The sequence below is a fragment of the Macrosteles quadrilineatus genome, unplaced genomic scaffold (assembly GCF_028750875.1).
Source record: "Macrosteles quadrilineatus isolate MER2022 unplaced genomic scaffold, UCM_ALF_1.0 Scaffold_1__1_contigs__length_201487025, whole genome shotgun sequence".
Lineage (NCBI taxonomy): Eukaryota > Metazoa > Arthropoda > Insecta > Hemiptera > Cicadellidae > Macrosteles > Macrosteles quadrilineatus.
In genome coordinates this window covers 20381873-20398413 of record NW_026542594.1, presented here as the reverse complement: position 1 = coordinate 20398413, position 16541 = coordinate 20381873, and the positions used below count along the sequence as shown (strand labels likewise).

Genomic DNA, 16541 nt, shown 5'->3' with positions numbered 1-16541 from the left:
GTCTCTTCACATTCTTTGGTTTAACTAAATTTCTTTCCTTTTAGTAAAAAATTATTAAGTGGTCCAGTAAGATCGACATTTGTTTTGGTTAAAACGTGTACTGTGCAATTGGCTAGACCCAAAAATATTTGACGCTATTCTGGAAAAAATTACATTTATCTTGATTTAAAATTGCCAGGACCACTTGAGCAACGCTGGTGTTGCTCCCGCCAGTCCCACCCGTGTGGCCAGGGACAGAGGGTGAAAACATGCTTAAAAAATGCACCACTCCATTCTTCTGCGGGCCCGCGGCTTGCGATTTTGAAGACGCGTCGTATCTGCGTGAAAACACGCTCCGTGTGGCATACCTCATTACATTTAATGCTGCTCATATTTCTCACGTTTTTTCACGCTACGCTCTTGCGTGAAAAAATGCTTTTGTGGCCGTATTCTTACTAAGAATAGATTCTTTAGCGAATTTCCCTATAAGGAAGTAGTTGTTACCATAGGTGACACGGTAAGACCTAGGCCCGGGACCGATTTACTTTTTCATTTTGATCTCCCCAGAGGCCAAAAACACCATTCTTTCAAATTTTATATGTGTATACCTATAGATTTATATATAACTATACATATAAATGTGTCCATAAACACGATAACTTGAATAATTTTTTTCCGATTTTGATGAAATTTGGTTTAAAGGTGTAAGGCGGGAAAAACTTGAATGAGTTCGCGAAACAGCATGATCAGACCATGGGAACGGGGTTTTATGGGGTAAAAATTGGTTTATCTCATTTTTGACCCTCAAAACATTGATTTCCCAATTTCTCTCTAGACCTTCTTAAAAAGCTTAAAAAAAACAAATAATTCAGTATATCAGTGTTTTTATACGGTTATTGGTTACGGTGAAAACTCAAAAAATTTTAAATTTCAAGTTCCCATGTTATTCTTATGGAGAATATTGTAAAATGTTGTAGTTTGCTTGTTTATGGATATAATTTGATCAAACTTTTGGAAATTTATTGTTTTGCTGCGCCAGCAGTATTTTTATTCAGGACTATTTATTAAAAGCCCAACGATCAAGGCCAATTTACAGGGCTCAGTTTTAAATCTTCAAAAGGTTACCTACTAACTAACCTCACTTATATATAAATATAAAAATAAAAAAATTAAATAAATAACTAGACTATACAATCTCCGACAAAACGACACAAAATTTAATCAAGACAGGACAACACATGAGGGAGGTCACTGAGGGTAGCCCGGGTGTGGGAGGTAGGCAGGGAAGTACACCTGAGGTAGAGGAACATAAGTCTTCATCTGGAGCCTGACAGGACAGAGCTTGTATGCTGCGTGATGGTTGCCAGAGCAGTGGACACAGATGGGGTCATTCCTGGGACGGGAACATTCAGACACTGGATGGCCGTCTCCACACCGGACACACCTCTGGGGGCCGGGACACTGCGCTGCAAAGTGCCAGAACCCCTGGAATATGCAAGGAATACTTGTAAGATTGGCAATAATATTGGGACGCTTATGTATTATCCATTCTATGTATTATCCATGCATTATCCATTCTACAGGAGAGAGGAAAGCTTCTTTGAAAAATGTCCTACACTAACTTGACCTAGAGTAATAAATTAAGATTATACCTAATAAGTATATCATGATGGTTTTCAGTTCAGACCATGCATATATTACAGAAATATACAGATCACTTGGGGGTCAATTACCTATGTAATGTTTGTGCGTAATATCATAGACAAATAGAATAAATATAGACCGTCAGCTGTGCTGCAATTAGCATAAGTTCAGCCGTCCACCGCTAGGTTTGCCGTGTAGTTTGCGTGTGTAAGTTTGCGTGTGTAGGTTTGCGTGTGTGGGGGTGCACACCCCTGCGGCGTCTGCTGGTCACATATACGTCCCCTGCGCTCCTCACCTGCAGTGGAGTGCGCCGTAACTACACGGCACTCCTAGCGGTGGGCGCCGGAACCTTCCTTTGACAGTCTATATTTATTCTTTTTGTATCTATGGTACGGTAATATCAAGGTCCCACTAGAAAATCAGGCCATGCTAGGATCCATGACATGACGTCACAATGGATAGTCACTGCCATATTCCATTTGTTTTAGGTCTGGCTGTTTATGTCTGGCAAATTTAGTACAACTATCCACCACTGTGACATAGTGTTGCGCTGCCCGCTCTGCAGCATGTCCTGTTTTTTTGTAGTGGCACCTTGGTAATATATAGGTTGTTAAAGACATATTCATAATATTACATGAGGCTTAAAATATTTTCTGATTTGTAACCTGCTCATTCTCATAATCATGCAATAGAATAGGTATGTTTGTATGAGCTATATCAGTGGAATGTTTGTGTTTTTGTGAAAAATCCATGCTATGGTGTTATTACAATGTAACATCAAACTTTTGTCATAGATATCACCAATGGATAGCCCAATGCAAAATGGTATTTGGGTCCAAAATTGACCTCTCAGGATCGAGCTATCAACCCTTTGATTTGAATGCAAGCATTATCACTGTTTGGGCACCCAGACCTCACACTCTACAAAAAACAACAGCCAGCCGTGTTACATTGTAGTGCAGAGTAGTAGTTTTTGATGTTGTAGTTGTAAAATGTTTGGTGGTAATTGGTTTTGTGCTAAACATTAAAGTGTGGTGGTGTTGAAAGCTTTTTTTTTTAAATATTTGCACCTATGCCATTACATCATTTGGCTTTGCAAAAAATCCCTCTTTAACGATTTGGGTTTGGAATTGTATTCAGACAAAGAAGTTTGAAAAGTTGCAAATTAATTATTTATAAGTTAGAGTATTAATTAGAAGTGAAGAAGTGTCAGTTTTTATCTTTCAAAACATATAACATTTAATTGAACATAGCTAATCATGAGACATTTTTTGCAAAGCCAAGTAGCAAGAACTAGAATGGTTTTGAGAAAAACAACTAGTTTTTGCTATTCTATGATAAGTTGCCAAAACTTACATTCGCAACAACTTATGGCATTAATACCTGACATTTGAAGCACTGAACCACACTATCCCGTGGTGGAGGTGGGGCTGGCAGGACCATGTCCCATTGTGGGGCTATAGTTGTAGGCGGGGGTGGCAAAGTTGGTACGGGGATGCAAGCAAACTTGGCTGTTCCGTAGAAGTCAAAACCATCTCGCAGTAATGCCATCAGGTAACTAGCATCACCTAGCTGAGGATTATAAAATAATAATAGGAAGATGATAATGATGGGTTACTTTAGATGGTTTGGCCCTTTGAAGCTAAATGGGTTATTTTAAATGCAAGGCAATTTATTAAATTCCGTATTCTAGAATATGGATATCTGGGTCAACTGCAGCAGAACTGTTATCTGATTTAATACTATTTCTACCAAGGGGTAAACAAAATGAAAATTTGTGCGGAAACCCAACTAAAAAAATTAAAACATAGACTACATCTAAAAATTTTGAAACCAATCATAGGACTTTGTATCACTGAATTTCAAATCAACTCCAATACCTACTCTTTATTATTATCAGATGAATTACCGTAATTTGAATGTCTAGCAGTAAATAAAAGTAGTCAAGTTTAAGGACTACTCTTGTCAATACTTCTCCTCCTTAAAGAATTGAGCCGGTTGTAATGGATTAGATGTTTTGAATACATAAGTATTCGTGATTACTACTATTATTTCTCTGAGATCCAGCTTCAAATTTAGAGCACTACTGCAGTCTAGCTAAATGGTAACTTTATCATCATCATCACCGTACATTACACAGTGGTGTTGTGGAGCAGTAACCAATGGCGTTAATAACACCCCCCCCCCCCCCGTCACGCCCTGCAGTGCGGGGGGGGGGGCCGAGGTCAAAGGGGCGCCTGAGGTCCAGGGGGCTCTGAGGTCCGACTGTCACAGCTCACTGCAGTCGCAAAAAAAGGTGACGTTGTTTCCATGACCGTGGGAGATTATGATAATGTCTTCAAGGATGAAGAAGATAATCATGATTTTGCCGCAAATGTGGAAAAAAGATTATGTTGTTTTCGTGACCGCGGAAGACGATGATGATGATGTCTTCGAGACCGCAGATTTTGAACAAGATGCTGCCATGATCACAGAAAACGATGACGAGTTTTAATGACTGTGGGATAAGATAATCATGTCTATATAAACGCAGATATTTAAGGTGCAACAGTGATCCAGAAAAAGATGACGATGTTTCCATGATCTAGGGAAGTGATTAAAAACGTCCACGAGTTTTTGTATTTTGCCCCGATCACGGCTTTTGCTGAGATAAATGAATAAAACATAAGTAGTGATGTTTTGGTGAAGTGGTGTGGGGAGGGGAGGGGGCACCATCCCATTGTGGTGCGGGGGGGGGGGGGCTCACCGCTCAATGTACTTACAATGTACGCCACTGACAGGAACACTTGGAAACTTTTCCCAAAACTCTTATACATAATAGACAACCTGTGTATTTCAAGACAACCATAAGCATTCCTGGACTGGAAAATTCACAACTAAAAAAATTGGTAAGTTAGCAATCAAGTAAAGTGTATTGTCAATAGATATGTATTGTACACCTACCTCCACCATAATGTTCCCTTGTCTAGTCCTCACAGTAGATAGAGGGAACACCCCTTGTCTATTTAATGCGCTCTCCACCTCTCTTGAGCTGATTAGCAGTGGCAAGTCTTTTATCAGGACTTTCTATAACATTTTGGAGTTTGATCAGTAAAAATTATCCTTGCTGCTTCCTCTCCCCTTAAAAGATTTTGCTTGCTACTTTCAACTATAGGGCCCATACTTACAAATTCCTATATCTATTACAACTTCTGACTTTATATTTCATAGTTCAGACACTTGTTTTCCATGCCTATGCATTATCTCCTCTTATACCAAGACTAAAGGTGTTTTATCGTAGGGTAAAAATGTGAAATTTATAAAGAACTTTATTCAAATATAGTTTTATCATCTCCCAACAATAAAAAAGCTATATACAGTACTTCTTATAAAAAGTTAAAAAAATAAAGAAATTTTAGGTAATATCAATTAATTTTCATGATCGAAATAGCACATGGCAGCAACTGTTTTGGCTGGGTCGGTAATTTTTTTTGTATTTTAGGCAGACTGTAATCGATATCTCTGTAAATGTTTAATTTAACAAATAGTTTAATAAGTTACGAACATTACCATTCCAAATCCTTCTGAGACAATTCATATTCAAAGATTTTACCCTAAAATTGCTTTACATGTCTGTTTTTACCACTCTCTCATTTTCAAAACTTATACCACTATAAATACTTATCTATCCTTGTATTTACTGCAAGTATTTCCTCAAAAGTGTCTAGAACGAGAATATTTGGAGCATCAAATTTTTTTCATACCTGTTTCTATTACATTCTAATTTTCAACTTTATACTATGTTATTTACTTCAAACTGTCCCACAAAAGCCATTCCCCCAGCCCTCCTCTATGATCTCTTGTTTCTCTTTGTCTGTATTTACCTGTCTGTAAGTGTCCAAGGAAGAGAAAGAGTACCCAGTAGCCTCTACTCCCAGAACATTCCCTACATCCACCTCCTGGAAGTTGAGAAGGTCTTCGTCCCTCATGAAGCTGACGATGAGTCCACAGCTAGTTTGGGTGATTCTCCACTCTCCTGCCATCCCTATTTCTCCCATGGCCTGGAAAAATGTTCACTCAGCTCAAACGAAATAAGTAGGACATATATAGGCTACATTAGAGGTTTCAGGTATTATACCCCAACCCAACCCTAATCGTCTTAGAGTATCGGTAACCTGACAAACATTTTAGTCCATACCTTCTAACAGATTTTAGTTTTGTGCTTGGATCCATTAAATTTTAAAATGCAGATAACATCCTGCCAAAATAATCCTTTCATGACTTGGAGATCCCAATGAGTCTGTTTTGTTCAGGCTTCAGTCTAGGCCTTTGATAAGGTAGAATTTTTGACGGATGATCAGTACCTGTGTATAAATCAGCAGCCTGTTGCAACACTTTAAGGGGTTTTATAAATTGGAACGTCAATTTTTTTTATTATTCTCCAGGAAACCTTGAGCTATGTCAACACTATCTTCAATCATATATTTGGTATTGAGACTCTCAGCTCAGGACACATTTCATAACTAGTAGTTTATTATAATGACTAGATTTTTTAGAGAGGCAAGTGAAAGAAAGTTCATGGATCCAACGCCTTCATTATCAGGGCCGCTAGAACTCGTTGCAATACAGTCAAGCATTGCATAAAGACAGATTCATAGATGAAGGCTCTATAGTTATCACGTAAACCCCATAGAAAACATGTGTCGATTCAGACCCATGTTTAGTTTTCAAATTCACAAAGTTGGATTTTTAAGTTGAAGGATCATAGGTATGTTTTTCCTTATACCGTAATTAGGTATTAAAAGATTCCATTGAAGTATTCGTAGCCCAAGAGAAAATTAAATCGGTGTACATCTTGGTCTAACCACAAAAACACGAATCTCAAACATTTCTTATTAACTAACTTTATAATAAATTTGCTTCCATACCCTTATCAAAGCCTCCTTTTTCACCGGTCTAGCGGCAAGCTCCTTTCTTCCCTCTTCCTCTTGAGAACTGATGTACATGGAATAAGGAAACTCAGTTTCTTGCGACACCTGCATCTTGATAGTTTTCTGAAAGAAAAGATTCCCATTATCTGGGTTTATAAATTACTATCAAAGTTGACTTGGTAGCATCAAACCTGTAGACTGAATTGCCATTGCTTCAGAATTTGCTTTTAAATTCTTTTTAATTTAAAGGAAATTGACGAATTATGGTAAAAGTTAGACTCGATGAAAAATTAGGTTTAGCCGTGATGATCAACAAAAATTGGTTTGGGATAAACATAATAAGCCTACCGTGAAACAAAATTTGTTTCATTTTTATCCATAACACAAAGAAACGATCAATTCTCCATAAGGATAACAAGAGAAGTTCTAAATACCATTGGTGTAGTTTTAAAGTCTTCGCATTATAATTAGCAATCATTACTATGAAATTGGTAGATATATTTTTTTACTTGAAAGTTCTATTTAATGAGCTTTTACTTTGGCTAACATTTAAAACGTGTAAACTTGTATTTCATTAGGTATTGAATTACGTTTGAAGAACAATTAGATGCTAGACCAATTAATGAAACAGCAATGCACAAAACATTGACGTAATCTTTATCCTGAGAGTTGCTAGTTAGTATATCTCTGTATATCGAGCTACAGGATTGAATGTATTCCCCAGTTAACCGTTTATGCAAACCTAGACACGAGTTATAACCAACCCCGTAATATTAGGTGTAAATATAAATAGACTTTTGGTGAAAAAGAGTGTTGAAGATATAAGTTATAGATACGATTGTAGAAAAATGCATACAGTAGGCCTACGGGCCTATTGTGGAATACAACTGTTAAGAACTCAGTCAAACAAGGTAATCTTATTAATATTGTAAAACTACTGCCAGAAAAAAAACAACTTACCTAAAATCGTTCTGAAAAATATGACTTTAAATTTACACAATGAAATTTACTATTTCTTGACAATAGTTAATCAGCTTTTGTAACTCATTTCCTTGGCGACGGTAACAACAAATTAAATTAAATTTTGCTCTGTCTATATAGTTTTTCTGAAATTGGATGGATATTCTTCTGTTTTACAAGACTTTAAAACTAGTTCAAGAATTGTTTCCTGATAGGTACAAGCTTTATAATACTTTGAACGGTACGGTTCAATGAAACTTTTATATTTTATATTGTAACTTATTTTTGCGTTAGTTACTTTGTAACAAACCGTTTCCTCTATTCGGGTTAGTTACTTTATAACAAACCGTTTCCTCTATTCGGGTTCCCGGAGGGGATGCAATCTGATAGATCATATTTACCAATTGACGGTAAAAGAAATAACGTCAACCGCAATAAAATACGAAACTATAACACAAGTCTGCTGTAACATAATATAAAATTGCTATTGATCTAAGTATCATTATTTTGGATGCAAAAGATTAACTGACGTTCAAACTAGTAAGTCAATTTTCAAGTGATGTACACATATTTTTTAGTTTTTGTTTGAGGGAAAGGACATTACAAAACAATCATATTAAGTCTAAGTATAACGGAGACACATTCCTGAAAGGTTCCATGCAAATTTAGTTTTGCTAATATTACATTCTGCTTGGAACGTGAATAAAACCCAACTGTTTAACCGGAAACCGTGAACTAAAACAATTTACCGTTGGAAAATATGTTTTATATTTGAGAATACTTTGTAGGGTTCGGAATTTTTAATTTTAAACGCCATAAAATACCAAGATTGCCACCGAGATGTTTGCTTTAATTTTTTGTACCACAGATCAGTTTCAATATAATAATGAAAACCCCGATTTATAAAAAGGATGTTTCAAAATACAGTATATAATTTCATAATATTACTAAGTGGGTTACGAAATTGTAATTATAATTAGGTTAAGTAAACTATTCCTGACTATCCAGAGGCACACACAGTAGTTGTTGGCTTAATTTTGGAAACTTTCTACACCCCAACACCCCTTGACGTACGATATTCCAAGTACTATTGTAAGGGATTTGTGTGTACGGTAAACCTATAGGGCATTTATTGTAATTATACTTTACAGCTCTGGTCAGTTTTTAAATTACCGTCCCAAATTGTACATGTTCAAAACTGCTCTGTTCAATAAAACAATCGTTAAACTTCTCAAATAGGCCTACCTACCGAAATGCTGTTTCCATTTTTGGACTTTATTTCGAAAATGACATTTATTTCGTAGATTATTTTGACTGAACGCTGCATCTCTTCTCATTACTGACTGGGACCTTACACCTTATATCTCAACATATGTTATTGTATAGATCGCAGGATATGAACTTTTCGCTAGTGTCCTCGTCGCATCTTCGTGTTGGTTGAGTCTCAAATTGTCAACAGTGACAGAGTAGGTCGCACTCCATTCTCGTCCGTCTGTTTGACCGATACACTTTCTACCTAATCCGGGATTCTAGACAAGTCAGCATGGAACTGCGAGAATTTCGTGCTACTGATCAAGAGTAAAAAAGATCAAGTGGTGCACTTTATTTTGACTATTACTTGCCGTCTAATTTTAAATGAGTTTATCGGTTTGTGGAGAGCGGAGAGTAACATAAATAAATGCTATATTATTAGTACAAAACACAGATTTTTGAAAGTATTTAGAAAATCGCTCAACTCGCTGTAAACCCAGAGTCAAAGTTTGGGAATTGGCTAGGTGATACTTGCAAAGTATATATTCAGAGATTAATAGAAGGCATGATTAATCTATAAATAGCGAAAAACGAGCCCGGCAAAGTATGGAATCAAGCCCATCTTATACTTTGCCCGTTGTAGGACTTTTTGAAACTGTTTTGCAATTTCATCTTATCGAATTAAAATAACCATTTCATACTTTGCCTAAAAGCGTTGTGATATGTGCCGATTAGTGATTGTCTAGATATAGTACTTTTCCGGTAGGTAACATATCTATTTCATTCATGATCAATACTGATTGGATCTGGGGGTTAAAATATTGTATAAAGAGGGTTCAAAGCAAAAAATTGCAAATATATGTTATTCATTGATAGCTATTCTGTTAAGATACAACTAATCTTATATATTAAAAAACTTATATTAACTTATATTAGGAACATGTAATTAAATAAAACTTATTTAATATTAATATTACCCTTGAGCCCCATCTTATATACCTACTGCAAAACTTTTGCAAAACTTATGACAGCTAGCCTGACCATACTACTGAACCGAATTACACGCGGGTTGTACCAAAATAAATTTTATCGGTCATATTTGTGGAGGTTTTATTTTTGATGAAAATTCATCGTACAATTTAACCTCATTAAAAGTTTCTCTCAGGCTGATGAAAATTTAAAATGACCGCCATGTCGTACTGGGTTGAGATAGAGACCTCTAGTTTTCGCTGATATTCTTCTTTAATATAGACCTTTAAAATGAGGTGTCACTCGATGGGGCTTTACATTTAAAATTTTGGAGCTACCCCCATTTTGCGGTCCCGGGAAAAATTGGCACCGCTATTTTTTATGAAGGTATATCTAGTTTAGTTTTCCTGGTGTCACCCATTAAAAAGTTAACCAGGGGTATCCACACATTTGCCCAACCCTGTATATTAATAATAGACAAGCATGTTTATTGAAACCCTTTTTTCTCAGCTCCTGTGCATCGCAGGGAAAATCTACGCATACTGAAATATATCAGTCTGTGATGTGCAGAATCCGGCCTAATAGGTTGCCATTTTGGTGACGAAATATAAACAGAAAATCAAAACAATTGGAAGAAATACCAATCACATGTTTTATTCACAGCGTGGGGAGAAAATTGAGAAGTTTGCACACTGCATACTTTATGTTATTATTGCAAAGTTTTCGACCACGGGGCGAGCTCTAGTTTGTATTAATTAATAATTTACCGATCAATTTTGGTAGACTAATCGTAATACTGTATTAGTCATGCTGCATTTCTGGGCAGTCACAGTTTAGTAAGATATTCAGGGCTTTCCATACCACCCAGTACGGTGTTCCCAGGACATTTACATTATGACCCAGGAGCAGGACTCGCTGAATGCAGGAATGCAGGAAATAACCACCTCTCGCTGCAGTCGTGTTTGGATTTTACTCAAAATCTACCTCAGGGTCATTCATAATTAGGTCTACATTTTAAATTATCTTTAACATTTTATATTTTTTTACGATTTGCTTTTGATTTTGGTCATAAAGGAACACAAATTACGCACGATACTTAAAAAAAAACATTTAAAACTCGACAATCCGTGCAAGTATTCTACCGGAGAAAAATACGGGCACTGTGCAGTGCTAAAATAGTTTGTTTTTACGGTGATCCTATTACTAAAATAGTTGAAAATATATGTTAAGTTTTAATTAGATGTTAAGGAATAATCACGAATACGAAAAAAAATCAAGTATTTGTGGGAATAATAAATTAGTGAAGAAACTTCAACAAACCAGATTTCATTTAGTCTCTACTAGTGTACCTGTTGCTCGAAATCGAGCAATTGTCAAGTACCTGTATTACTATTTTTAAAACGAATAACGGTCATAATTTTCAATGAGTTGTAAGGCTCAACTAAAAGCTTATCTTATGTAACTAATGGAAATAATCACGCTGTTCGTAACAGTTTGACATAATCAACATTTCTTGTAAATGATTTATAACTTTTCAGAAGCTAACCTTGATTTTAGTGTTTCTACAAAATGTTTCCGACTCACCCATAGCCGCATAAAGTTGTACATGTTAATCTTCATCATTGATACTGTAGCTTACATGACCACCATTGTCACCAGTTTTTTTTTACAAAATTACTTTTTTACAAAATTATTTTGTGTGTTGTATATAGTGTTCCTGTTGCTCGAATTCGATCAATTGCGAAGTATTACAGGCGTTATTTTAAAACAGTCATCATTTCCGATGACTTTTAAAAGAGTTGACTCAAAGATTATGGAAATACTCACGATGTACATATCAGTTCAATATAATCAAGATTTCTTGTAAATGTATTATAATTGTTCAAAAGCTGGTTTTTTTGTGTTTTCTACTAATAGCCTTACTCATAGCCGCATTAGGTTGTCCATAATAACGATTATAAATTCTTAAAAAAACATTATTTCTATTTCTTCTCCTTGGTGGTGTTCTATGACTTTCCCATGTTTCCATAGTTTGCAAATCGTTAGTTAGTTTTTCGTTGGTTGTTAGTTTGTCTCTTTCAATGATTACTAAGAAATGCAGCACAGTGTTAATTCAGTTTTCTTTTTGGTAGGCCTATATCAATCTATCCAGGCTCTCTCACTTTTTTCCATTGTAATATTTACGCCAACAAACATTCAAATAGTAAATTTTTCATTTCAACCAAGTCAGTAAATGCTTGTAGCAAACTGTTAAATTAGCAAACTTATTGACTGTTTACAATTACAACATATGTTCTTTTTCTCACTTTAAATTTCTGACAACAGCTGGAGTTTCATGACGATATGTGTTTCCCATGTTAATCTTATGTAGAAATACGAAACTTTAAAGGGCCCTAGGGCCTCACTTTCTAATAATTATTTCCCTAAAAAGAATGTTTGCTGCACAACTTCACGTTACACTCTCTTTCCAATGACGCCAAAAACATGTCAATCGGTTAAGTAGTTTAAAACCTGCTTGCGTATTAAATAAGTAGAGATATAGATATATAGATCTATACGAGAGCTCACCCCGTGGTCGAAAACTCGACCCAAAGTATGTATTGAGCGAACATCTCTATTTTCACCCCAAACTGTAAATAAGACATGTGATTGGAATTTCTTCAATTTGTTTTGATTTTCTGTTTAGCTTATATTTTGTTGTTATTTCGTTACCAACATGGCAACCCATAAGACCAACGTTTTTTAGAGAATTTGTCCAGCTTTGTAGCTATTACCGTAGGTGGCACGGTAAGACCTAGGCCCGGGACCGATTTACTTTTTCATTTTGATGTCCCCAGAAGCCAAAAACACCATTCGTTCAAATTTGTATATATGTATATATATTTATATTTATATATATATGTATATGTGTCCGTGAACGCGATAACTTGATTAATTTTTGTCCGATTTTGATGAAATTTGGTTTAAAGGTGGACCATGGGAACGGGGTTTTACGGGGGGTTTTATGGGGTAAAATTTTGTTTTTCTTATTTTTGACCCTAAAAACTTACAATTTCTTAGCTTCCCTCGAGACCTTTTTAAATAGCTTAAAAAAACTAATAATTTAGTACATCAAAGTGTTTTTGTACGATAATTGGTAACGAAGAAAATTCAAAAATAGTAAATTTAAAATTCCCATGTTATTCTTATGGAGAATATTGTAAAATGTTGTAGTTTGCCTGTAAATGGATATATTTTGATCGAACTTGGCATTTTTATTTATTTTATACTAAGCTATTAATATTTTACTAAAAACACCGTTAATTAGTTTTCTTGTAGCAGCAAACCTAGGTACTCGTTAAACCTAATGTTAGATAGATTTAATAGAAAATCAATTCAGACAAATGGAGATTCGCTTAGTCGGCAGGTTTGCTGCAGCGAGGGTATTTTTAATTTCAAATTTGTGCTTATTTTTGGGCCTATTTTAGTTTATAAAGGGATTCTGCACATTTACAGGAAAATATCTTTCATTTGGCACCAACCGCGTGTAATTCGGTCCAGTAGTATGGTCAGGCTAGCTGTCATAAGTTTTTCAAACGATTTTTAGTATATAAGATGGGGCTCAAGGGGAATATTAATATTAAAAACGTTTTATTAACATGTTAACATGTTATTTGTTTATGTCGTTTTTGTGGCAGTAAATGTTGATTTTTTTCTCTGTTTGAATTTATCTGATTTGTTTCCATATGATAGGTTAAGTGGATCTGGTCTATTTAACTCCATATTTCAACTTGACTTTTTTTTCTTCTAAACTTCTTTTCTTTTTTCACAACTTGTTCTTTTAAAATTTAACAAACTGGGCCTACACATATTATTACAACTTTAAAGTTCCTGCCAAATAGTGCAATTTAAAACGCCATGGATTTTTCACGGAGTAAGGAGTTTTAACCACAGACTATATTTGTGCTTTTAAGCAGTAAGTTTTATTACCATCTAAATGGGGGTAGCGGATTTTTATCCCCCTGGAATTTTACCCCCTGGGCAAACGTGACGTCACAAACCAGGGGGTAAAATTCCGGCCGTGAACTTTTGAGTTTCGCGACATCAGCTCGATGGATTAAACGCGGAATTAAACATATATTTTCACGGTTGTGGGTTTAATCAGAACACATCAAATTATAAAAACCTAGAATGTACGGCCCGGATTTTTACCCCCGGAATTTTACCCCCGGAATTTTACCCCCCGGATTTTTACCCCCGGAATTTTACCCCCGGAATTTTACCCCCCGGAATTTTACCCCCCGGAATTTTACCCCCTGGCCAGATATAAATTAGTGAGAATGATTAATTATCGTCATTCAGTTTTAATTTAATGGTAAACATTTTATTATTAAGTAGCCTATCTTAATTTATATGTAACATTAACTAATCGAACAGGGTTTTAATATTAATTTTGAGATTCGAGTGTCAGGATTCGATCTTTGAAGCCAACTGTTGGTTAATATGATCAAAATAAAACAGCGAATTCTGTTTACTTAGTTGAGATTACAAAATAAATAAATAAAGATAGGCTACTAAATAATGAAATGTTTACAATTAATTAAAAACAGAAATAAAAAAACCAATCATTCAATTTCTAAAATCAGCCAGGGGGTAAAATTCCGGGGGGTAAAATTCCGGGGGTAAAAATCCGGCCCGTACATCTTCAGTTGCCTAAACGCTAGTTATATGGACAGGGGGTAAAATTCAGGTTTTTATCGCTAATCTAATTAATCACGCTCTGACTATTTTCATTAGACTTCCAAATCCACGGGGGTAAAATTCCGGCCGCGAACAAACTTTTGGCCACTCAGGCTACTACGTCATAGTGACGTCAGCTTTGCCCAGGGGGTAAAATTCCAGGGGGATAAAATTCCGGCGACCCTCTAAATGAATATAAGCAATGTTTAAATTAAACGCCAAACTTTATTAAAGCCATGTACGACATTCAACAGTTAATAACCAGAAAAAATGAGATTTATTAAAACAATTTCCCTCAAAATATTATCAATCTTCCTCATACCTTCCCCTGCTTTGTTTAAATTATAAACTTTTAACATTTCTTAACTTTCTTAATTTAAAAATCGTGAGGAGGAAGGAGGAAAGAGGGAGGGTTAGTGATATTTTAAGATTTTCCCCGCGTTTCGTCAGGGTTTCACACTTCGTCAGCACGCCTCCCCCCTCCATTCTCTAGAGTATCAGCAAGATATAGAGCTAGAGCGAGAGAGCGCGTAGTTTCAGTCAGGTCCGGTGTGCGCCACTGTGTCGACCGACCGTGTTAACATCAGTTACACGTGCGCTCTCTACTAGTGATTAGAAACATTTCATTTATTTTACATTAAAAAAGTGTTAAGTATAAATGATACAGGTCATTTCGTTTAGTTAATTTACAATATTTTTGTGACAAGTGCTCTCAAAAAGTGTGGGGATTTTTGGCGTTTCAAGAGGTAAACGAGTTTTTCTTTGAAACCTAGAAGAATCAACTCTACATTTTGTATTTGCAACGGATAATGCATCTCTACAGGATTTAACTATACGCAGACAATATAACAGCACGTACAAATTAGTAGGCATTTCTAAAGTTTAAACCTACCACAATGATTTCTCCTCTTCGAGAAGACCTCCCGAACCCCTTGGATGAGGACTCCACCCCCGTTGTAGCCCGGACCGGCGACCTACAGTGGTCTCTCCCCATGGCCGCCCTGGGGCTCCTCCTTGTGATGACCACCGTCCCCATGGTGGCGGGTCAGAGAGGGGTGGGCATCACAGGCAACACGTCGCCGTTCAAGGGATACAGCGGGATACGGGTGCAGCCGGACGCCAAGAGGATGGCGTACTACCACGAACAGACCGTCGCTGTAGTGGAGGTTGGGCCGGCCAGGGAACTGTACAACTGTGAACTTATAGAGGTCTAGTAAGTACAAAATATCAACATACATTCTCACATTATCGCCTTACTTACATACTTACTGCCCTGTGACTCTTCGTCTCCAAGGTATTACATCCCCTGCACCCCACCCAGCCTGCAGACTTCTCCACGATCTTCTGTCCACTCTTTGCTCCTTCCCAGTCTTTCTGGATCCTACCATCTTTGCTTTGGCTTTCTGCTGGAGTTCTACGCACGATTATTATTTAACGATATGTTTTAATTGAGGAGCCGGCATCTTGCTTATGTACACGTCCAGCCGAAGCCGATCTCATATTTCTGCTTCATGTCCGGATTGAAATACAATCGCCTAAATACTCTGTTATGCTTATATTTTATCACCTACTGTACCGTACTAGTAACAATTCTTGAGCATACCTCTGAGCACAGATTTTGTATCTGAAGAAGAGAGTGGCGTGGTTACAGGATCGTTCAGTAATCGGAAGGTTGGGGTTACATATAATCCTAAATAAAGTCAAAGTCCTATAATTAATAGGCGAGCATGTTTCTTCAAAACCTTTTTCTCAGCTCGTGTGCATCGCAGGGAAAATCTACGCATACTGTTAGAAAGACATTTTCCTGTAGATGTGCAGAATTCCTTTATAAATTAAACTAGGTTCAAAATAATCACAAAATATAAATTTAAAATATAAAAATTATCAAGGGCCTAATGGGTTGCCATGCTGTTGACGAAATGACAATGAAATATAAATAGAAAAGCAAAACCAATGGAAGAAATTCCAATTACATGTTTTATTTACAGTATGGGGTGAAAAATTGAGAAGTTTGTACAGTGCAATTGTATTTTGTTTTAGCTAGAAGCTGTTAAGCTGTGGTAGAATATCTTTGAAGATGAAACTTTGTAGTGCGACCATGTATTCATA

General features: G+C 36.2%; 2 protein-coding genes across 2 annotated transcripts in view; one reads left to right on the top strand and one right to left on the bottom strand.

Moving 5' to 3' along the window:
• Positions 1–1168: 1168 nt before the first annotated feature.
• LOC128983256 (uncharacterized) lies at positions 1169–7577 on the bottom strand. Its single transcript, XM_054402492.1, has 6 exons — positions 7494–7577; positions 6531–6656; positions 5487–5663; positions 4567–4689; positions 3007–3195; positions 1169–1464 (listed from the first exon to the last, which is right to left on the bottom strand). Exons 2-6 carry the CDS (start codon positions 6642–6644, stop codon positions 1228–1230), a joined length of 840 nt encoding a protein of 279 aa, XP_054258467.1. The 5' UTR covers positions 6645–6656; positions 7494–7577; the 3' UTR covers positions 1169–1227.
• Positions 7578–14971: 7394 nt separating this feature from the next.
• The window catches only part of LOC129004808 (uncharacterized), a 69106-nt gene continuing 67536 nt past the window's right edge, over positions 14972–16541 (top strand). The window contains exon 1 of the mRNA XM_054433454.1: positions 14972–15645. Coding sequence (XP_054289429.1) covers positions 15329–15645 — 317 coding nt within the window. The 5' untranslated portion in view covers positions 14972–15328. The remainder of the gene's footprint in view (positions 15646–16541) is intronic.